The following is a 25071-nucleotide window of genomic DNA, read 5'->3' as shown; positions in this document are numbered from 1 at the left end:
TTATTGGTGTGGATAAACGAAAAACAGATAGCAGGCGATAGCATCTCTCAAGCGATCATAAGTGAAAAGGCTAGGAGGTTGCATGAGGATTTAATTAGAAAAATGCCTGCAACTAGTGGTGATGCAAGTGAATTTAAGGCCAGCAAAGGTTGGTTTGAGAGATTTAAGAGGCGTAATGGCATACATAGTGTGATAAGGCATGGTGAGGCTGCCAGTTTGGACCAAAAAGAAGCTGAAAAATATGTGCATGAATTCAAGGAGTACACAGACAGTGAAGGACTGAAACCTGAACAAGTGTTTAATTGTGACGAAACAGGCCTGTTTTGGAAGAAAATGCCAAGCAGAACCTACATTACTCAGGAGGAAAAGGCACTCCCAGGACATAAGCCTATGAAAGACAGGCTTACTCTTCTCATGTGTGCCAATGCTAGTGGTGACTGCAAAGTGAAGCCTTTATTAGTGTATCACTCTGAAACTCCCAGAGCGCTCAGGCAAAAGAATATCCTCAAGGCTAATTTGTGTGTGCTGTGGAGGGCAAACAATAAGGCATGGGTCACTAGGGACTTTTTCTATGACTGGTTACACCAAGCATTTGCCCCCACTGTGAAAAATTACCTAACTGAAAAGAAATTAGACCTTAAGTGCCTCCTGGTGTTAGACAATGCCCCTGGTCATCCTACAGACTTGGCAGAGCGACATTGTGGGGACATGAGCTTCATTAAGGTGAAGTTTTTGCCTCCTAATACCACTCCTCTCCTGCAGCCCATGGACCAGCAGGTTATTGCAAACTTCAAAAAACTGTACACAAAAGCTCTGTTTGAAAGGTGCTTTGTAGTGACCTCAGAAACTCAATTGACTCTAAGAGAGTTTTGGAGAGAGCACTTTAATATCCTCAATTGTGTAAACCTTATGATAGATAAGGCTTGGGAGGGAGTGACTAAGAGGACCTTGAACTCTGCTTGGAAGAAACTGTGGCCAGAATGTGTAGACCAAAGGGATTTTGAAGGATTTGAGGCTAACCCTGAGAATTCTATGCCAGTTGAGGAATCAGTTGTGGCATTGGGGAAGTCCTTGGGGTTGGAGGTTAGTGGGGAGGATGTGGAAGAGTTGGTGGAGGAGGACAATGAAAAACTAACCACTGATGAGCTGCTAAATCAACTTCAACAGCAAGAGGCCACACCTGAGGAAATTGCTTCGGAGGAGGGGAGAGAGAAATTGAAGAAGTTGCCTACTTCAAAGATTAAGGAAATCTATGCAAAGTGGCTTGAAGTGCAAACCTTCATGGATGAAAATCACCCTCAGACAGCTATTGCAAGCCGTGCTGGTGACTATTACACTGACACTGTTGTGAAACACTTTAGGAAAGTCATAAAGGAACGAGAGGTACAGGGGATTCCCCTTCTAAACACAAAAACCATCCAGTCTCCCCTCCTCCCATTCCATCAATCATCACCACATCTTCAATAAAGGTAAGTGTCATGTAACTATGCATGTTTTCTTAAGTCTGTGTGTATTAAAATTAATATTTCATGTGGTATATTTTTTTTTTCATACTTTTGGGTGTCTTGCACGGATTAATTTGATTTCCATTATTTCTTATGGGGAAAATTAATTCGCAGAATGATAATTTCGCATAGCATTGAGCTCTCAGGAACGGATTAATAGCGTTATGCGGGGGTCCACTGTACTAAATTTAAAAAGAGAAACTTTTAGTTTTTCCTTTCAGGTCACCCTGCCTAGTTAAGATACAACCTGGTCATTGGAAAAAAAAAATTAGATTCTTTCAAAGACATTCTAAGCAGTACAAGTCATCCTTTCACCATTACAGCCAACTACAGTACTTTTGTACTCTAAAATCTAATACAGTGGACCCTCAACCAGCGGCATTAATCCGTTCCAGAGGGCTTGCCGTTGGTCAAAATTGCCGTTGCTCAAGTTAATTTTTCCATAAGAAATAATGGAAACAGAATTACAGTAATCCATTCCTGACACCCCAAAGTCTGAAAAAAAAAAAAAAAATTTTACATAAAATATACATTTCCTTATATGGAAAGGAATGGGACATGCAAAATAAACAATAATTAACCCTTAAACGATCCAAACGTATATACACGTTCACTTGTGCAGCGCCCCGAATATTTTGCAAAAAAAAAAAAAAAAAATGACATGTTTTAGAATAAAAAAAAAATTAGGGTCAGTACTTATGGAGACATGAGGCCAAGAAGTTGGCACTGGATGCTCATGTGACAGCAACATGGAGTCCTGCCGCTTGCAGAAGTGTTGCGGATATACCTTTTTTTCTATTTTTCATATTATTTTATGTAATATTTATGTTCTGATAATTACAATTTGTAGTAGTTCTTGTCATTTCATAACCAATCTTTGTTCTGACACTAGTATTAGGTACTGAAATTGTACTCAAATTGTCACAAACAAACTGACAGGTGAACATTTACACCTGCCTTAGGGAGAGAGGGAGGGAGGGGAGAGAGGGAGGGAGGGGAGGGGAGGGGAGGGGAGGGGAGGGGAGGGGAGGGGAGGGGAGGGGAGGGGAGGGAGGGGAGGGGAGGGGAGGGGAGGGAGGGGAGGGAGGGGAGGGGAGGGAGGGGAGGGGAGGGAGGGGAGGGGAGGGAGGGGAGGGGAGGGGAGGGGAGGGAGGGGAGGGGAGGGGAGGGAGGGAGGGAAGGAGGGAGGGAGGAAGGAGGAGGAGGATGATGAGGAGGATGATGATGAGGAGGATGATGAGGAGGATGATGAGGAGGATGATGATGAGGATGATGAGGATGATGAGGATGATGAGGATGATGATGAGGATGATGATGAGGATGATGATGATACGTAATAATAATAATAATAATAATAATAATAGGTAATAAGAAGTTCACTTGAAGCATAAAAAACAAAGTCCACCCCTGAAAGTGACATGATAAGATGAGATAACATCTGACGTTTGATGAGCATACACAAGGGTGGGGGAGGGTGCAGCTGATAAGAAAAGATTAGAGGTGATATTTGATGAGCATCACCCTCACTTTGTTTTCACTGGTACAAACATGTCTGTCTGTCAAGCTCCCTATCTGTATCTGTCTAGCTCTCTGTCTCAGAGAGAGCCACAAGACTGTCATCACCTTTACTCACATCTTCAAGCAGAATATAGCACTTTGATTGGATTTTTTGGGTTATCCTTGGTAATTTACACTATGTATACTTGTATTTATGTGTACCTGTGAGACAGAGATAGATAGAAAGAGACAGATTGAAAGAGATACAGAGACAGATACACAAAGACAGATAGACAGAGGTAGACAGAGAAAGACAGAGGAAGACAGAGATAGAGATACAGAGATAGACAGACCCTAAACTTGGGATTAACATCACTTTCCTCTTAAAAGAGGAGTGTTAATATGACATTATATAAGTGAATCCCCTAGGTAGTAGGTTGGTAAACAGCAACCGCCCAGGGAGGTACTACCGTCCTGCCAAGCGAGTGTACAACGAAAACCTGTAATTGTTTTACATGATGGTAGGATTGCTGGTGTCTTTTGTCTGTCTCATAAACATGCAAGATTTCAGGTATGTCTTGCTACTTCTACTTACACTTAGGTCACACTACACATACATGTACAAGCATATATATACACACCCCTCTGAGTATTCTTCTATTTTCTTTCTAGTTCTTGTTCTTGTTTATTTCCTCTTATCTCCATGGGGAAGTGGAACAGAATTCTTCCTCTGTAAGCCATGCGTGTTGTAAGAGGCGACTAAAATGCCGGGAGCAAGGGGCTAGTAACCCCTTCTCCCGTATAAATTACTAAATTTAAAAGAGAAACTTTCGTTTTTCTTTTTGGGCCACCCTGCCTTGGTGGGATATGGCCGGTGTGTTGAAAGAAGAAAAGACCAGTGAATCCTTGGTGTTTGCTGCACTGTTTGCTCTAGCTGGCACTCAATTTAACTGGCGCTCCCACAAGGTACTAAGTGGTCCCAGATTTTTTAATACCGCGCACGCTGAGTGTTAGGACCCATTCTATGCTGACAAGGCATCTCAGGCCAATCGTGCCAAATTTGAAGGCAGGAAAAATAAAAGTATATATACGTTTGGACCGTTTAAGGGTTAAATGCCACTTACCTTTATTGTGGAGTTGTTGATGAGTGATGTGCCAGCAGCACGGGAGATTCAAGATTGTCTATTGCTTGGAAGGAGAATCCCCTTCCATAAAGACTTCAGGTACCAAGTCCTTTGGTGGGGTTACCTCCTTCTTGGTTTTTCAATGCCACTAGGACCAGCTTGAGAATCATTGGACCACCCTCTACCACCATCACAACCAGTACCACCCTCTACCACCATCACAACTAGTACCACCATCACAGCCACTACCACCCTCTACCATCATCACTACCACCCTCTACCACCATCATAACCAGTACCACCCTCTACCACCATCACAACCACTACTACCCTCTACCACCATCATTACCACCCTCTACCACCATCACAATCACTACCACCCTCTACCATCACAATCACTACCACCCTCTACCATCACAATCACTACCACCCTCTACTACCATCACAATCACTACCACCCTCTACCACCATCACAATCACTACCACCCTCTACCACCACCACTTTCATATTTTTCTAGAAACTTTTTCTTGAATTCTATGTTTCTCACATCCTTTACCAAAGGGCTGGCTCTGGAAGCTTTTGTGGGACCCACGGTGGCTTATTTAGCGGTTACAAGCACTAGAAACAGTGGAATAATCCAAAATGTATGGGAGGCACATGTGGAAACCGGTCGCAACAGCTTGTAAACAATGGCACACTGACGTCGTTGGTTAAGTATTTTGCCGTTGGTTAAGGCATTTTTTCCTACGGCAAAAAGCGCCGTTAGACGAAATTGCCATTACTTAATGCTGCCGTTAGTTGAGGGTCAGCAGTACAGTACTGTGGTGGAAATTAAAAGGGGTTTCCGTTGCTACAAGGAACATTTGTCGAAACCCTTATTTTATTCTGTTAACATCCTGCACAACCAATCCTTCGGGGCAATGTTCCTATAAGTAAAAGAATACTGGATACAGACTTTCATGCTTAAAGATTATAACTTCAATAAATTTTTTAAGGCTCACCTGTGCATCTAAATCAGCCTTGTTTCCAATAAGGAAAATTACAGTATTAGGATTGGTAAGATTGCGTGCATCTGTCAACCAAGAACTAAGATGATTGTAGGTAGATCTCCTAGTGATGTCATACACCATTAACGCTCCTGCAGCACCTCGGTAATACGATCTGAAAATAGAGAAACATGCAAAATAAAGGAAGGAAAGTGTAATATTTAACCCTTTCAGGGTCGAATGGCCCTCTCCTAGACTTGTTCTCGGGGTCAAAAATTTTTCGGAAAAAAAAATTATTTTTTCTTATGCAAAGACAGAGAATCTTTTCGCGATCATAATGACACCAAAAATATGAAATTTGATGGAAAACTTACAGAATTATGCTCTTGCGAAGTTAGCGGTCTTGTCAATGTTTATGCATCGGCGATTTCGCACACTTTGAGCCCTATTTTCGGCCAATTCCAATGTACTAGTTGACAAAAATCATAACTATTTCGCTAAAACTCCATTTTCTCTATCGAATGAGTACAAGAAACCACCCATTTACCGATTTCAACTATCCAATAAAATGGTCAGAAATTAGCAATTTTGCCAATTTCACACAAATTTCAAAAGATGCCAATTTCTGAATAGGGTCCAGAATAAACAAGACAGATATTCCTGGCACTAAAATAACATTTCCTTTGTTCATTAGTCACGTCCCCAGGCCCCTCTTACATTTCTTTTGCTTTCCACTTTGAATTTTTATTCTCACAAAAAATAGAAGGTTTACTGTTATGCAGACTACTGCATTAGTGTAGAAATGATATAAATAATATCAGCGCACTTGTGAAAGAACATCAGACTCACCAGTTGATGTGTATTGGACGCTTGGCATGATTTGTTTACTTTTGAACTTTGGCAAAAATCGAACATTTCTGCTCTTTTGAGCTCAATTTAAACGTACTTTTCATTGAGAAACCAATCAAAATCATCTCAATTTCTATATGTCTTCCATTCTATAAAATGAGACCAGGAAAACTAGAATACAAACATAAATACCATACGAAAATACAGTGCAAAGTCGCTGTTTTAAACCAATAACATGGTCAAAGTTTTTTTTTCTCATTACGCACTGTGTGCTGCAGGATTTTTTTTATACTGCGCACACTGACCACATAGACCCATTCTTTCATATGTAGGCCTACCAGCTTTCTCTTGCTAGATTTAAAGGCGCTAGAATTTAGGCGTACTAGTACGTCAATAACCCTGGTGCCTAAGCTGTACTAGTACATTGGAAACCCTGAAAGGGTTAGAGAGCACTTGGACCTACGAGGTAACTCAGTACTGCTGTTAATAAAATATGTATACATTCATACATGCAAGACTAAGCATCTTCCCAAAACATACACCAACACACAAGAAAAATAAATACAAAGTTAAAATAATCGGCATCAATTCAAGAAAAAAAAAGGATTAACATCAAATGACTATTCTAAAATTACCCAAAGATATCTACATGTAATGTGTACATTGAAAAAGATATAGTATTTAGATCATCTGCCAAAATTTAAAGGTCTAGATAATATTCAGAACCTAAATATTTTTGGTTTTATTTGTCATTCATCTTGCTTCCATTACTTACATATTACAATTTTTTTCCATCATACAAATACAATTCACAAACCTGCACTCCAATAGGCCTACAGTTTTCTACTTGAAACAAGCTAAGCGTGATCAAGATTAGTCTTCGTAGCAAAAATATAAACAAAAATATACATACGAATATCACAGCTATGAAAACATAACACCTTGGCAAACATTAAACCTTTCACTATTCAGATCCCACATCTAAAACTTGTCCAGTAAATATATATATATATATATATATATATATATATATATATATATATATATATATATACAAGTTGGTCGTCTCCCACCGAGGCAGGGTGACCCAAAAAAAAAAGAAAGAAAATCCCCAAAAAGAAAATACTTTCATCATCATTCAACACTTTCACCACACTCACACATTATCACTGCTTTTGCAGAGGTGCTCAGCATACAACAGTTTAGAAGCATATACGTATAAAGATACACAACACATCCCTCCAAACTGCCAATATCCCAAACCCCTCCTTTAAAGTGCAGGCATTGTACTTCCCATTTCCAGGACTCAAGTCCGACTATATGAAAATAACCGGTTTCCCTGAATCCCTTCACTAAATATTACCCTGCTCACACTCCAACAGATCGTCAGGTCCCAAGTATCATTCGTCTCCATTCACTCCTATCTAACACGCTCATGCACGCTTGCTGGAAGTCCAAGCCCCTCGCCCACAAAACCTCCTTTACCCCCTCTTTCCAACCCTTTCGAGGACGACCCCTACCCCTCTTTCCTTCCCCTATAGATTTATATGCTTTCCATGTCATTCTACTTTGATCCATTCTCTCTAAATGACCAAACCACCTCAACAACCCCTCTTCTGCCCTCTGACTAATGCTTTTATTAACTCCACACCTTCTCCTAATTTCCACACTCCGAATTTTCTGCATAATATTTACACCACACACTGCCCTTAGACAGGACATCTCCACTGCCTCCAACCGTCTCCTCGCTGCTGCATTTACCACCCAAGCTTCACATCCATATAAGAGTGTTGGTACTACTATACTTTCATACATTCCCTTCTTTATATTTATATATATATATATATATATATATATATATATATATATATATATATATATACAGTGGACCCCCGCATAACGATGGCATCGCATAGCGATTTTTCCGCATAACGATTACTTTTATCGCAAAATTTTTGCCCCGCATACCGATTAAAAACCCGCATACCGATTTTCGTCCGAGACGCGTCCAATGTGCCCTCACATGTGCCGCCCGTCCCATTGTTTACCAGCCAGCCTCCGCGGTAACATCCAAGCATACACTCGGAATATTTCGTATTATTACAGTGTTTTCGGTGGTGTTTCTGGAAAATAAGTGACCATGGGCCCCAAGAAAGCTTCTAGTGCCAACCCTGTGGTAAAAAGGGTGAGAATTAGTATGGAAATTAAGAAAGATTTTGAAGGGTTTGGGGCTAACCCTGAGAAGCCTATGCCAGTTGTGGAATCCATTGTGCCTACTTCAAAGATTAAGGAAATGTGTGCAGAGTGGTTTGAACTGCAAACCTTTATAGATGAAAATCACCCTGACACAGCTGTTGCAAGCCGTGCTTGTGACTATTTCAATGACAATGTTATGGCCCATTTTAGGAAAGTCTTGAAGAAACGGGAGGTACAGAGCTCTATGGACAGATTTGTTGTGCGACAGAGGTCCAGTGACTCTGAAGCTGGTCCTAGTGGCATTAAAAGAAGAAGGGAAGTAACCCCAGAAAAGGACTTGCTACCTCAAGTCCTAATGGAAGGGGATTCCCCTTCTAAACAGTAAGAAGATAATGCTCTCCCCTCCTCCCATCCCATCAATCATCACCAGATCTTCAATAAAAGTAAGTGTCATGTAATTGTGCATGCCTTTTTCAGTTTGTGTGTATTAAAATTAACATTTCATGTGGTAAAAAAATTTTTTTTTCATACTTTTGGGCGTCTTGCACGGATTAATTTTATTTCCATTATTTCTTATGGGGAAAATTAATTCGCATAACGATTATTTCGCATAACGATGAGCCCTCTTGCACGGATTAAAATCGTTAACCGGGGGTCCACTGTATATATATATATATATATATATATATATATATATATATATATATACACACACACAGTGGACCCCCGCATAGCGAACTTAATCCGTGCAAGAGGGCTGGCCGTTATGCGAAATGTTCGCTATGCGAATTAATTTTCCCCATAAGAAATAATGGAAATAAAATTAATCCATGCAAGACACCCAAAAGTATGAAAAAAAAATTTTTTTACCACAAAAAAATGTTAATTTTAGTACACACAAACTGAAAAAGGCATGCACAATTACATGACACTTACTTTTATTGAAGATCTGGTGATGATTGATGGGATGGGAGGAGGGGAGAGAGAGTGTTAGTGTTTAGAAGGGGAATCCCCTTCCATTAGGACTTGAGGTAGCAAGTCCTTTTCTGGGGTTACTTCCCTTCTTTTAATGCCACTAGGACCAGCTTCAGAGTCACTGGACTTCTTTCGCACAACATATCTGTCCATAGTGGCCTGTACCTCTCGTTCCTTTATGATTTGTCTAAAGTGGTTCACAACAGTGTCATTGTAACAGTCACCAGCACGGCTTGCAATAGCTGTGTGAGGGTGATTTTCATCAAAAAAGGTTTGCACTTCAAGCCATTTTGCACACATTTCCTTAATCTTTGAAGTAGGCAATTCCTTCAATTTCTCTCTCCCCTCCTTTGAACCAGTTTCCCCAGGTCTGGCCTCTTGCTCTTGAAGTTGATCTATCAGCTCATCAGTGGTTAGTTCTTCATTGTCCTCCTCCACCAACTCTTCCACATCCTCCCCACTAACCTCCAACCCCAAGGACTTCCCCAATTCCACAATTGATTCCTCAACTGGTATACTACTCCTCTCAGGGTTAGCCTCAAACCCTTCAAAATCCCTTTTGTCTACACATTCTGGCCACAGTTTCTTCCAAGCAGAGTTCAAGGTTCTCTTAGTCACTCCCTCCCAAGCCTTACCTATAAGGTTTACACAATTGAGGATATTAAAGTGATCCTTCCAAAACTCTTTTAGAGTCAATCGAGTGTCTGTGGTCACTTCAAAGCACTTTTGAAACAGAGCTTTTGTGTACAGTTTCTTGAAGTTGGAAATGACCTGCTGGTCCATGGGCTGCAGGAGAGGAGTGGTATTAGGAGGCAAAAACTTCACCTTAATGAAGCTCATGTCCCCATAAAGTCACTCTGCCACGTCTGTAGGATGACCAGGGGCATTGTCTAACACTAGGAGGCACTTAAGGTCTAATTTCTTTTCAGTTAGGTAATCTTTCACATTGGGGGCAAATGCATGGTGTAACCAGTTATAGAAAAATTCCCTAGTGACCCATGCCTTACTGTTTGCCCTCCACAGCACACACAAATTATCCTTGAGGACATTCTTTTGCCTGAACGCTCTGGGAGTTTCAGAGTGATACACTAATAAAGGCTTAACTTTGCAATCACCACTAGCATTGGCACACATCAACAAAGTAAGCCTGTCTTTCATAGGCTTATGTCCTGGGAGTGCCTTTTCCTCCTGAGTAATGTAGGTCCTGCTTGGCATTTTCTTCCAGAACAGGCCTGTTTCATCACAATTAAACACTTGTTCAGGTTCCAGTCCTTCAGTTTCTATGTACTCCTTGAATTCATGCACATATTTTTCAGCCGCTTTGTGGTCCGAACTGGCAGCCTCACCATGCCGTATCACACTATGGATGCCACTACGCTTCTTAAATCTCTCAAACCAACCTTTGCTGGCCTTAAATTCACTCACATCATCACTAGTTGCAGGCATTTTTTTAATTAAATCGTCATGCAACTTCCTAGCCTTTTCACATATGATCGCTTGAGAGACGCTATCTCCTGCTAGCTGTTTTTCATTTATCCACACCAATAAGAGTCTCTCAACATCTTCCATCACTTGCGATCTTTGTTTCGAAAACACAGTTAAACCTTTGGCAACAACAGCTTCCTTGATTGCCGTTTTCTTGCCCACAATAGAAGAGATGGTTGATTTTGGTTTCTTGTACAACCTGACCAGGTCGGTGATACGTACTCCACTTTCATACTTATCAATGATCTCTTTCTTCATTTCAATGGGTATTCTTACCATTTGAGGTGTAGGGTTGGCACTAGAAGCTTTCTTGGGGCCCATGGTCACTTATTTTCCAGAAACAGCACCGAAAACACTGTAATAATACGAAATATTCCGAGTGTATGCTTGAATGTTACCGCGGAGGCTGGCTGGTAAACAATGGCACGGGCGGCACATGTGAGGCTGGCTGAGGGCGCACATTGGACGCGTCTCGGACGAAGGCCGCTGAGCGGGTTTTTGTCCACTATGCGGGGCAAAATTTTAGCGAACAAAGCGTCCGCTATGCGGATTGTTCGCTATGCAAGGCGTTCGCTATGCGGGGGTCCACTGTATATATGTATATGTATATGTATATATATATGTGTATATATATGTATATATGTATGTATATATATATGTATATATATATGTATATATATATGTATATATATATGTATATATATAAATGGTAGACAATCTTTTGCTGAAGGTAATAAAACAAAAAGTATGAAATTTGACAGAAAACTGACAAAATTATGCTTTCGCAAATTTTGCTGTCAGCAATATCCATGCATTAGCAATTTTGTCCAATGTGAGTCCAGTGGAACCAAGTCTTAGCTATTTTGCTAGTTTGTCTTCCATTTTATCGATTGAGCACAAGAAATCGCCCAATCAACTCTGTCAACTACCCAATAAAGTTATCAGTAATCGGTAATTTGGCCAATTCCACGCAAATTTCAAATTATTCCAATTTCAAAACAGGGTCCAGAATAAACAATGCAGACATTCCTGGCACTAAAATAGCATTTTCTCTGTTCATTAGTTATGTTTCCAGGCTTTACACATGAATTCCATTTTGATTTTTTCACACAAAAAAATAGAAGATTTACTATTATGCAATATTGTAATAGTAACTGTATAAATAATATCAGCACATTTGTGAATGCATATTAGACCCACCAGTTGACATGTATTGGATGCATGATGTGATTTGTTTACTCTTGAACATCGGCAAAAATCGAACATTTCCGCTAATTTGAGCTCAATTTCAAACTATTTTCAGTCCTAAAACTAATTACAATCATCTCTTTTTCTGTAATATATCTTCCATTCTATCAACTGAGACCAAGAAACAGAGAATACAATCATAAAAACCACATGAAAATACACTGCAAACTTGCCGTTTTACACCAAAAACACAATTGCAGATTTTTTCTCATTATGCACTGCATGCTGCAGGATTTCCTTTTTTTATATGGTGCATACTTACTGCATCGACCCATTCTCTCACATCTAGCCCCACATTTACCACTCACGGCTTATCTGAGTGAGCTGAGCTCAACACATAGTACTATGGCACAGTCAGTGAAAGGGTTAAAAGACACTTTCTATATATATACACGTATCTGAAAATAAAACAAAAAAATAAGCCTGTTAATACAGCATTATTAACACTAACCTTGTTACTGCTCTGAAGCGTTCTTGTCCTGCTGTGTCCCATATCTGTAACTTAATCTTTTGTCCCGCTACTTCAATGATTCGAGTACCAAATTCTACACCAATTGTGTGTGGACAATCTGCCATAACTGGGAAAAATATGATCATCACATGAGAGCCCTATCAATTACTGAAACTGCTTTCTCAAAGTATTTTAAATTTAAGAATAATTTGCAAAGACTCCTGAACTAAACGTTCAGGATTCTTTAAGGTAAGCCACCAACAAAAAATTTAGCAGTTAAAGAAAATTAATATAGACAAGTTGTTAATGTGGCATGTTGTCATGATGCAACTTTCAGTTAGAAAATTTGTTAATTATGCAATACTGTGTGTTAGTGTTAAATACTGCACATAAAAAAAATCTGTTGTGTGTTTAAGTTTTGCCAGTTGTAAGGTGAGAATGTTTCAATGTGTTGACAACTGCATACTTATAGACCACATATAAGTTACATAGAGATACAAATTTTAAACCTATGTTTTCATTATTCATGACTGCAGGATGTATATGCAGTCACTCATGTTTTTAATTTATATAGTACAAAATTTCCCCATTCTTCTCAAATCAGTTGCCTAACACTAAGAAAGTAGAATTAGAAAAAATTGTATGTTAAAATTGTATGAAATTATAAATTATTAAAAAAAAAAAAAAAAAAAAAAAAAAGTATAACAGTACATAGTCCCTTTATTTTAATAAATAAAAAGTTCTAGCAATAAATGGAATTTTGAACTCTGCTTGTACAGACCTAATAAGAACTTTATAGGAAAAATTAAGGTGCAGGTATTAGGAATTTACTAGAAGCATTATAAACTTCCATAATTCAGTACTTTTCTTTCCTAGTCACCATGCATGAATTCAATTTTTGGCATCTCTCAGACTTATAGCAAAGGTATACATACGTACATTTCTTTTCTGTGAACTGGTGGAGAAGACATGACTTCCCCACACCCATGTCACCAATGATGATGTATTTGAAGATATACGAATAATTGTACGGACCCGCAGACATTGTAACCCTGGAATATGAAAGGTTTCTAAACAGGATGGCAGCTAAACCGCACCTCAATACATTGAACATGCTTAACCCTTTCAGGGTCGACAGGCCCTCTCAGAGACTTGTTCTCAGGGTCGGCCAAATCCCCCCCCCCCCCCAAAAAAAAAAAAAAAAAAAAAAAAAAAAAAAAAAAAAAAAAAATCTATTGAAAAGATAGAGAATCTTTTCCCGATCATAATGACACCAAAAGTATGAAATTTGATGGAAAACTTACGGAATTATGCTCTCGCGAAGTTAGCGGTCTCGACGATGTTTACGCATCGGCGATTTTGCCCACTTTGAGCCCTATTTTCGGCCAATTCCAGTGTACTTGTCGACAAAAATCATAACTATTTCGCTAGAACTCCATTTTTTCTATCGAATGAGTACAAGAAACCACCCATTTACCGATTTCAACTATCCAATACAGTGGTCAGAATTTAGAAATTTTGCCAATTTCACACAAATTTCAAAAGACGCCAATTTCCGAATAGGGTCCAGAATAAACAAAAGACATTCCTGGCACATTTCCTCTGTTCATTACTCAGTGCTGCAGGATTTTTTTTATACCATGCACACTGACCACATAGACCCATTCTTTCATATGTAGGCCTACCAGCTTTCTCTCACTAGATTTGAGAGAGCTAGAATTTAGGCATACTAGTACGTCAAAAACCCTGGTGCATAAGCCGTACTAGTACGGCTGAAACCCTGAAAGGGTTAAGCATCCCAGAGCGATAAAATGCATATACAGTTCACTCATTACTTACCTTAAAATATTTGTAGTCTTAATGTAGGGTCAGGGGTGAGTAAATGAGATAAAACGAATAAATGAAAGAGGGAGAGAATGAGTACATGAGGGAGGACAGGCGCAGAGTTATGTAAACCAGGCAAAAGTAAGTTTTGTAAACAAAGTGTACACGTCTGGTTTGTGTACAAGTTACATTGTGTACAAGTTGTCTCTAAATTGATACGGTAGAATAAATAAAGAATAACACTCCCATTCTCATGTAACACCATTTTTAGAAGAAATGACGCTCTGAGTGAAGGCAATGGAAATAAGTCACTCTGTCTGACTTTTTTGAGTTATCCTAAGTTCTCTACACATATGTTGTTATGTATGATAATCTATATAACTGTATTTGTGTATACCTGAATGAACTTACATGCATACAAAAGGAATAATTTTCTACAGTTACCCCCAGAAACACTTTTCTCTTATGTTAGACTAAAGAAAATGTTATTCTTGCCATCACTTGTACAAGTTATCTGGCTACCACATCTCATATTTATGTTTATTTATTCTATTGTGGGGTGTATTTATCATCTTTATATGTTATGTATCGTGTTTATTATATAATTTTGAAAAAAATATCATGGATTAACCCTTTGTTTTCGACGTATAAATACGTCTTACGAGCCAATGTTTCTGACGTATATATACTCAATAATTCTAGTGGCTTCAAATCAAGCGGGAGAAAGCTGGTAGGCCCACATGTGAGAGAATGGGTCTGTGTGGTCAGTGTGCACCACATAAAAAAAATCCTGCGGCACACATTGCGTAATGAGAAAAAAAACTGATCGTTTTTTTGGAATAAAACGCTGACTTTGAGGTGTATTTTCGTATGGTATTTATTGTTGTATTCGCGTTTTCATGGTCTTAGGTGATAAAATGGAAAACATATTAGAGAAATAGAGATGATTTTCATTACTTTGACGATGAAAACGACCTCGAAACTGAGCTCAAAGTAGCGGAAATGTTCGATTTTTACCAATGTTCAGGAGTAAATAAATCACACCACACGTCCAATACATGTCAACTGGGGAGTCTAATATTCTTTCACTAGTGCACTGATATTATTTATACCATTTTTACAATAATGCAGTAGTCTGCATAACAGTAAATTTTGTATTTTTTTGTATGAATAAAAAATCAAAATAGAAAGCAATAATAATATAAGAGGGGCCTAGAGATGTGACTAATGAACAGAGCATATGTTATTTTAGTGCTACAAATGTCTACCTTGTTTATTCTGGACCCTATTTTGAAATTGGCATCTTTTTTAGTTTGCATGAAATTGGCCAAATTGCCAATTTCTGACCACCATATTGGTTAGTCCAAATTAGTAAATGGGAGGTTTCTTGTACTCAGCTGATAGATAAAATGGAGTTTAAAGAAATAGCTATGAGTTTGGTCAACTGGAACAATGGAATTGGCTGAAAATAGGGCTCAAAGTCGGCGAAATCGCCGATACGCATATGTCGCCGAGACCACTAAATTCGCGGGAGCATAATTCCATGAGTTTTCGACCAAATTTCGAACTTTTGGTGTCATTACCATCGGGAAAAGATTCTCTATCATTTCATAAGAAAAAATAATTTTTTTTTTTTCAAAAATTGAGCGACATAGAATGACAGTTTCAGAGAGGGGCCTGAAACAGTCAAAGGGTTAATGAAAATGTGCATATTAACGTAATATATGACATTTAATGAGACTCGGTGATTATTATTATTATTATTTCTAATATGGCGTCATTTGTGCCAGTCATCTGGCTACCACATCTCATATTTACGTTTATTTATTCTACTGTGGGGTGTATTTATCATCCTTATATGTTATGCATCGTGTTTATTATATAATTTTGAAAAAATATCACAGATGTATTAATGAAAATGTGTATATTAACGTAATATACGACATTTAAATGAGACTTGGTGATTATTATTATCATTACTAATATGACTTCTCGAGATGTAAGACACTCTTACTGATTTTAATGTGTACCTGCACGCCAGCACAGTATGCAAGTTTATTTAGGTACAGGTATACATAAGTATAATTATCAGGGTATATATAAAATATGAAATAACTTTTAAAAACACTTGAAACTTTGGAGTTTCCAGACATAATGGAGAGACTTAGTGCTTACGGATCTCACAGAGAATGTAAACAAACCGGGTTGGGCGCGGTGACCGTACTAGAAAGTCAGGTGGGGGAGCCATATAGCGAGTTTTGGTCATAATTTGAAATGACCGCATTAGCGGAACACCGTAAAGCGAAATGCCATAAAGCAGGGCCCTACTGTATTAATAATTACAACTCTGACCATATCTTCCCAGTCTTGCCCTTCTGAGGTCTTATTATAAAAAAAAAAAAAAAGGAATGTTTCTGAGGCTAACTGCACTAGATTACTAGTTTCATAAGGAAAACACTGAAACAAAAGTGATTTTCTTGTGCTTCTCTATGAATTTATGTTTTAATTCAATGGACATCATCATTCTTTTCTTCTCAGCATTGTCCTCTGCACTTGCTTTCTTAGGACCCATGGTTAGAAAAAAGAAATTTGGCAAAATAACTGTGCAAAAAGCACAAAACGCTGGGATGCTGGGCAGATGTTGTGGCGTTCACTGCATCAACTAGTGGCAGTGTATCTGAAGCTCACTCATAACTCAGGTTTTGGCTCAACTCAAAGCAAAAAATCGACCGAGCGATGGCTCATAACTCGGAAAACTCCTAAGTTGGGTCCGTTGTAAGTCAAGGTACCACAGTACTATCAAAATTAACTAATGCCTTCCAATACAGAGTGGCACACCCCTAATTTCTATAGAGACTGCTATGTGTTAATTTTGCAGAAATTATTATAATTAGCATCTGTATGACTCACGAAATCGTAATGACACGATTGCAAACAAGCCATACCACGGGCGGGATTGAACCCGCGGTCAGAGTGTCTCAAAACTCCAGACCATCGCATTAGCCACTGGACCAGCTAGCCACAATAAGATTTGTCCAACTAGGTATATTTCTACACCATAGGAAGGTTAGCATAGGCACCACTGTGACCACAAATACAAGTTTTTACAGACGAATCTCCAGCTAGCATGGCCGTGACAAACTCTAGCTCAAGTCCCCTCAATGCCGTCAACATGACTCACAAAATTGTAATGACACGATTGCAAACAAACCATACCACGGGCGGGATTGAACCTGCGGTCAGAGAGTCTCAAAACTCCAGACCGTCGCGTTAGCCACTGGACCAGCTAGCCACAATAAGATTCGTCCAACTAGGTATATTTCTACACCATAGGAAGGTTAGCATAGGCACCACTGTGACCACAAATAAGTTGGACAAATCTTATTGTGGCTAGCTGGTCCGGTGGCTAACGCGACGGTCTGGAGTTTTGAGACTCTCTGACCGCAGGTTCAATCCCGCCTGTAGTATGGTTTGTTTGCAATCGTGTCATTACGATTTGGTGAGTTATGTTGACGGCATTGAGGGGACTTGAGCTAGATTTCGTCACGGCCACGCTAGCTGGAGATTCGTCTGTAAAAACTTGCATTTGTGGTCACAGTGGTGCCTATGCTAACCTTCCTATGGTGTAGAAATATACCTAGTAGGACGAATCTTATTGTGGCTAGCTGGTCCAGTGGCTAACGCGACGGTCTGGAGTTTTGAGACTCTGACCGCGGGTTCAATCCCGCCCATGGTATGGTTTATTAGCACCTGTAATTACTTATAATCAATATGATTATGAGTACACTCCTGATATTCAAATTCTAGCAGCTCATGATACATGGGCGAGTCTCCTTAAACCCGCTGCCCCTGTTCACCTTGCAGTAAATAGGTATACTACCTAGGTTTAAGTAGATCACAGTAATTCTCCTCCTGGGTGATGATCAAAGGCTTGGCTATAGGAACTTCAAACTGAGCTACATAATCTCCCAATCACCAAAGTTGAAGCTGGCCGATCTAGCCCACAGAGATGATATCCAAGCACTGTATGTATATCAAAACTAACCTTCACTGCCAGGACCTCCAACACCCTAAACAATGCCAATATTACTGGCTCTTTGGCCACCTGGCATAATGTTGCAGATCATAGACAGAATGTCCAATCTGTCGAGAATCACATCATGATAGTGTACATTCTGTGATCAACCTCCTACATAATATTTGCAGAGAAATATCTTGCATATTCCCATCCATGCTCAGTTTTCTTTCAAGAAAGTATAGTATGCTGTTTAAAGGAAAAAGATCAGTCATACAATATGGCAGTGACCCAGCTTCATTTCCAAGACATACCACAGATATCTTACCCTAGAACTGCCTGACACCCTCAGTGCCTCCTAAAAGAAACCTCTAACACAGTCACCCCTTGTGTTCAACTCTAATGAAGTCCTCATCTTTTATGTTCATACTTCTTTGCCTTCTGTCATCTTCCATACCTCTCAGCTCTCACACTTCTTCAGCTGTTCCAGCAACATTTTGACATGCTGTAAGATAAAGAAAAAAAAAGAAGAAAAAGACCAAGCAGTCTCCATAACTCTCAACCAAACTATTCTGAGCTGTACAGTGCACTAACCAGGAGAAGAAAAAGAAAATGTTCTTCCAGGAGATGTCACAAGTGGGGTGTTTTAAGGATCTGCATTTGCCCCAATAATGTTTTTAATTGTACACAAGTGACTTACCAGAAGGAATACAAAACTACATGAATATGTTTGCAGATTTTGATTCATTACAGTGGACCCTCGACCAATGATATTAATCCGTTCCTGAGAGCTCATCGTTAGTCGAAATTATCGTCAGTCAAGTTAATTTTCCCCATAAGAAATAATGGAAATCAAATTAATCCGTTCCTGACACCCCAAAGTATTGAAAAAAAAAAATTTTACCACATGAAATATTAATTTTAATACACACAAACTGAAGAAGACATGTACAATTACATGACACTTACCTTTATTGAAGATCTGGTGATGATTGATGGGATGGGAGGAGGGGAGAGTGTGAATGGTGTTAGTGTTTGGAAGGGGAATCCCTTTCCATTAGGACTTGAGGTGTCAAGTCCTTTTCCGGGGTTACTTCCCTTCTTTTAATGCCACTAGGACCAGCTTGAAAGTCATTGGGCCTCTGTCGCACAACATATCTGTCTATAGAACTCTGTACCTCCTGTTCCTTTAAGACTTTCCTAAAATTGGCCATAACATTGTCAGTGTACAGGTTGCCAACATGGCTTGCAGTAGCTGTGTCAGGGTGATTTTCATCAAAAAAGGTTTGCACTTTAACCCTTTCAGGGTCTGTCCCGTAGATCTACGGCTTTACGTTCAGGGTCCAAACCGTAGATCTACGTCATGAGCTCAGCTCACTCTGATAAACTGTGAGTGGTACATTTGGGCCTAGATATGGGAGAATACATCTATGTGGTATGTGTGCACCACATAAAACAGATCCTGCAGCACACTGTGTATAATGAGAGAAAAAAAACTGAAATCATGATTTTTCAATTAAAACAGCGACTTTGCAGTGTTTTTTCATATGTTTTTTATAGTTGTATTTGCGATTTCTTGGTCTCATTTGATAGAATGGAAGACATATTACAGAAACAGAGATGGTTTTGATTGGTTTTAGCACTGGAAATGGCTTGAAACTGAGCTCAAAGTAGCAGAAATGTTAAATTTTTGCCGATATTCAAGAGTAAACAAACGACCTCACACGTCTAATACATGCCAGCTGGTGGGTCTAATATGCATTCACAAATATGGTGATGATATTTATACAATTATTACAGTATTGCATAATAGTAAATCTTCTGGTTTTTGGTGTGAATAAAAATTCATTATGTGAATAAAAAATAAAAATGGAATTTATTTGTAAAGCCTCAAAACATAACTAATGAACAGAGGAAATGTTAGTTTAGTTCCAGGAATACCTACATTGTTTATTCTGGACCCTATTTTGAAATTGGAATATTTTGAACTTTGTGTTAAATTGGCCAAATTAACAATTTCCGATCACTTTAATTTGTAGTTGAAACAGTTGACTTGGCGATTTCTTGTGCTCAATCGATAGAATAGAAGTAATACTAGTGAAATAGCTAAGAATTTGGTTGACTGGAATAATGTAATTGGCCTAAAATGGGAGTCAAAGTCAGCAAAATCGCTGATTTGTAAATATCGCTGACACATCAAAATTCGCAAGAGCATAATTTCGTCAATTTTCCATCAAATTTCGTACTTTTTGTTTTATTACCTTCACAAAAAGATTCTCTACCATTTCATAAGAAAAAATAATTTTTTTTTTTTTTTTAAATTCTTGGACACTGGGGCACCACTTCAGATTTGGGCCTTGGACCCTGAAGGGGTTAAGCCACATTGCACACATTTCCTTAATCTTTGAAGTAGGCAACTTCCTCAATTTCTCTATCCCCTCCTCCGGAGCAGTTTCCTCAGGTCTGGCCTCTTGCTGTTGAAGATGATCTTGCAGCTCATCAGTGGTTAGTTCATCATTGTCGTCCTCCACCAACTAACTCCCCACTAACCTCCAACCCCTTAGCAATGATCTCTTTCTTCATATCCATAGTAATTCTCACCGTTTTTGCTGTAGGGTTGGCACTAGAAGCTTTCTTGGGGCCCATGGTGACTTATTTTGCAGGTGCAATCACTAAAAACGCTGTGATAATATGAAATGTTCCGATTGTATGTTTGGATGGGACCGCGGTGGCTGGCTGGCTTGTAAACACTGGCCGCAAGTGGACGCGTCTCGAACGGAACGAATCGCGTTGGTCGAGTTTTTTAGCGCTAGTCGAGGAAAAATTTTTGCGTTAAAATGTATCGCTAGTCAGATTTAACGTTAGATGATGCCATCGTTGGTCGAGGGTCCACTGTATATTAACCCCTTGACTATCGCAACCCCCAATCCTGAGGTGTCTCCTGGTGTCGCAAAATTTAAAAAAAAAAAAAATAACTTTTTCTTATGAAATGATAGAGAATTTTTTCCCGATTGTGATGACACCAAGAAAATGAAATTTGATAGAAAACTGACAGAATTACGGTCTCACAAAGTTAGCGACCTCGGCGATATTTACAAATCGGCGATTTCGCGCACTTTGAGCCCTATTTTCGGTTAATTCCATTGGTCCAGTTGACCAAACTCATAGCTATTTCTTTAGAACTCCATTTTTTCTATCGATTGAGTACAAGAAACTGCCAATTTACCAATTTCAACTACCCAATAACATGGTCAGAAATTTGCAATTTGGCCAATTTCACGAAAATTAAAAAATATGACAATTTCAAAATAATATCCAGAATGAACAATGCAGACATTCCTGGCTCTAAAATAACATTTTCTTTGTTCATCAGTCATGTCTCCAGGCCCCTCTGATATTACTCTTGCTTTCTATTTTGAATTTTTATTCAAACAAAAAATAGAAGATTTACTATTATGGAGACTACTGCAATAATTGTATAAATAACATCAACCCATTCATGACTGCATATTAGAATGGCTAGTTGGACATTTATTGGACAATGACATCATTTGTTTACTTTTGAACATGGGCAAAAATCAAACATTTCCCCTACTTTGAGCTCCATTTCCAGGTTCTTTTTATAGTAAAATCAATCAAAATCACCTCTATTTCTATAATATGTTTTCCATTCTATCAAATGAGACCAAGAAAATGAGAATACAACCATAAATACTATACGAAAATAGACCACAAAGTCAGCATTTTAATTAAAAAAAAAACGGTCGGAGTTTTTTTTTTCTAATTATGCACTGCATGCTCCAGGATTTTTTTTATATGGTGCACACTGACCACACAGACCCATTCTCTCACATGTGGGCCTACCAGCTTTCTCCTCCTTGATTTGAAGCCTCTAGAATTTATGAGTATATACACGTCAAACACGGTACCTTGTAAGACGTATATATACGGCCGCGATAGTCAAAGGGTTAAAAGCCCCTTTGCAGATCATTATCAAGTAGTGATGGGATTATCCCAAATTTTGCCAAGAGAACCATCAAATTTTGCGGATACCCACTGAAACTGATAGATACCACCAAAATTTGCTGATGCCCAAAGATATCAATACTCAGTTTCAAGCCAGCACTGATACCATCAAAAATAGCCGATACCCACCGATACTTTGTCACCCCACTTTTAAAAAAAACCCTCATTGTTGCAACCCCCATAATTAACCCTTTCAGGGTCGAGAGGTCCTCTCCTCAGGGTCGAAAAATTTTCGGGGGGGGGGGGGGAATTTTTCTTATGAAACAATAGAGAATCTTTTCCTGATCATAGTGACACCAAAAGTATGAAATTTGATGGAAAACTTATGGAATTATGCTCTCGCAAAGTTAGCAGTCTCAACGATGCTTACGCATCGGCGATTTCACCCACTTTGAGCCCTATTTTCAGCCAATTCCTCTGTACTAGTTGACAAAATCCTTTATTTCACTAGAACTCCATTCTTTCTATCGAATGAGTACAAGAAACCACCCATTTACCAATTTCAACTATTCAATAAAGTGGTTAGAAATTGGCAATTTTGCCAATTTCACACAAATTTCAAATGATGCCAATTTCCAAATAGGGTCCAGAATAAACAAGACAGACATTCCTGGCACTAAAATAACAAGTTCTCTGTTCGTTAGTCACGTCCCCAGGCCCCTCTTACATTCCTTTTGCTTTTCACTTCGAATTTTTCTCACAAAAACTCGAAGATTTACTGTTATGCAGACTAGTGCATTAGTGTAGAAATGGTATAAATAATATCAGCGCACTTGTGAAAGAATATTAGACTCACCAGTTGACGTGTATTGGACACTTGGCATGATTTGTTTACTTCTGAACTTTGGTAAAAATCGAACCTTTCTGCTACTTTGAGCTCAATTTCAAGCTGTACTTTTTTTCTTTGTAAAACCAATCAAAATCATCTCAATTTCTGTAATATGTCTTCCATTCTATAAAACGAGACCAAGAAAACTAGAATACAACAATAAATACCATACGAAAATACAGTGCAAAGTTGCTGTTTTAATCCAAAAACACGTTCAAAGTTTTTTTTTTCTCATTACGCACTGTGTGCTGCAGGATTTTTTTTATACTGCGCACACTGACCACAAAGACCCATTCTTTCATATGTAGGCCTACCAACTTTCTCTCGCTAGATTTGAAGGCGCTAGAATTTAGGTGTTCTAGTACATCAATAACTGTGGTGCGTAAGCCGCACTAGTACGTCGGAAACCCTGAAAGGGTTAAATGCAAGAAAGTGCCTATTCATTTATCAAAATTACCCTATAAAACAACCATAAGTTAATCAATACTTTGGCTAATTTTACACAAAATTCATTAAATTCAAATTTATAGACAAAGTCCAAGACAAACTCTATAGGCAGTTCAACCACTAATACGACTAAGAAATATTGGCCATGGTTTAGGCTGTTCCAATATTCAAGACCACCTAATAAAAATATAAAACAGACCAGGGAAGGGGGGCAGCAGAGGCCTGGTCGTGGACCAGGCCACGGGGGCGTTGATCCCCGGAATACCCTTCAGGTAGACCCTTCCTTAGGAAAATCACCAAAAAATAAATACTTTTTTTCTGCCACTCTGAAACCTATTTCAAGCCATATCTGTTATAAAGTGACCAAAATGATATCTCCATTTCACTAATGTGTCTTCCGTTCTATCAATTACTACTAAGAAACAGCCAATTAGCTGTTCTCATCATGCACTACATGGGACAGTTTTTTATACTGTGCACACCCACAGCACAGACCCATTCTCTCATTCCTAGGCCAAAATTTACCAATCACAGCATAACTGACGGCATTACAATTAGGATGTAGATCTACACAAGTAACAGTGAAAGGGTTAAGTGACAATGCCCCACCAGATATTAAATTAAAGATTATGAGGCACTACAGCATAAAACTGAAGTTGACAAATTTCTAAACTCCTGAAAACAAATGGAATATTGTTCTGACATACCAGAAGTAGGGATCATGTTGCTCACATGTGATGTCAGAATCAAATTCAACACTGCTGTAGTTGCAGTTGTATCTAAGTGCTTTAGTTAAGGTTTGGTTGAGAATGCAAGTGTTAGGCTACATTATTTCCATCATACTGTCCTTGGGACAATCATGTATACTTCTTTCTGCTGTTCAAATGGTATATACAATTAACATCCCTAAACATTGGTATTATTATAATTAAAAATTATTGCATTTTCTCCTGATTTAGTATAAGCATTATTCAGGTGACAAACTATTTCAACATTAATTCTAATTATGAATAAGAATGTACGAAATACTTACTTATACTTGTTTATTAGACTGATTTACGTATATATATGTATATCTTTGTTAGTTAAAATCTTGACGAGGAGCTGCCGAGCTCTGAAGACCTTATTATTTGCGTAACATGCCCTCAAACAACCAGAAAAAACAAATACTTCATATATTACCATCCCAAACAACAAAATAATATACTTAAGCGTTATTTGGAATAATATAGCAGATGAGGAGAGGAGAACCGAGTGAGTAATAAGTGTGAGTGTGACTTTGTTTTGGTTGTGGTTTGTGACAGTTGTGAGGGGCCGCCCACCTGGGCGTCCCCGCCCACCTCCACCCCCACACACACTCACACTCACACTCACACACACCCTCACATCCTCTTATACACACTCCACTCACCAATATCTATGATCTCAAGGAGGTAAATCGATAGTCCAGCCTAATTCATAACAATCAAGTCTTCTGCAATATGGCGATTAGTAAACTTGTCATGGCGGGGGTAATCGATAAGCCTTTGTTCTCCACTCCGCATTACATTCTGTATATGTGCCACAGACCTAGACGAATAAATTATGCAATAATATTTACGTTTTATTTCGTG

At 38.8% G+C, this 25071-nt stretch overlaps 1 protein-coding gene across 2 annotated transcripts in view; it reads right to left on the bottom strand.

Annotated features, from left to right (window-relative positions):
- The window catches only part of Rab14 (RAS oncogene family member Rab14), an 88263-nt gene extending 63268 nt beyond the window's left edge, over positions 1-24995 (bottom strand). The window contains exons 1-4 of one of the 2 annotated variants that reach the window (XM_053777816.2): positions 24870-24995; positions 13257-13369; positions 12318-12444; positions 5129-5288 (exon numbers count right to left, since the gene is read on the bottom strand). In XM_053777816.2, the coding sequence (XP_053633791.1) occupies positions 5129-5288; positions 12318-12444; positions 13257-13362 (393 nt within the window). In that variant the 5' untranslated portion in view covers positions 13363-13369; positions 24870-24995. Of the gene's footprint in view, positions 1-5128; positions 5289-12317; positions 12445-13256; positions 13370-24491; positions 24511-24869 lie in introns of those variants that run through there. The other variant, XM_070086415.1, reaches the window with a different exon arrangement.
- Between the last annotated feature and the right edge of the window lie 76 nt (positions 24996-25071).

The sequence above is a fragment of the Cherax quadricarinatus genome, chromosome 18, assembly GCF_038502225.1.
Source record: "Cherax quadricarinatus isolate ZL_2023a chromosome 18, ASM3850222v1, whole genome shotgun sequence".
NCBI lineage: Eukaryota > Metazoa > Arthropoda > Malacostraca > Decapoda > Parastacidae > Cherax > Cherax quadricarinatus.
Note: the sequence above shows the minus strand (reverse complement) of the source record. Positions and strands in the feature narration are given on the sequence as shown.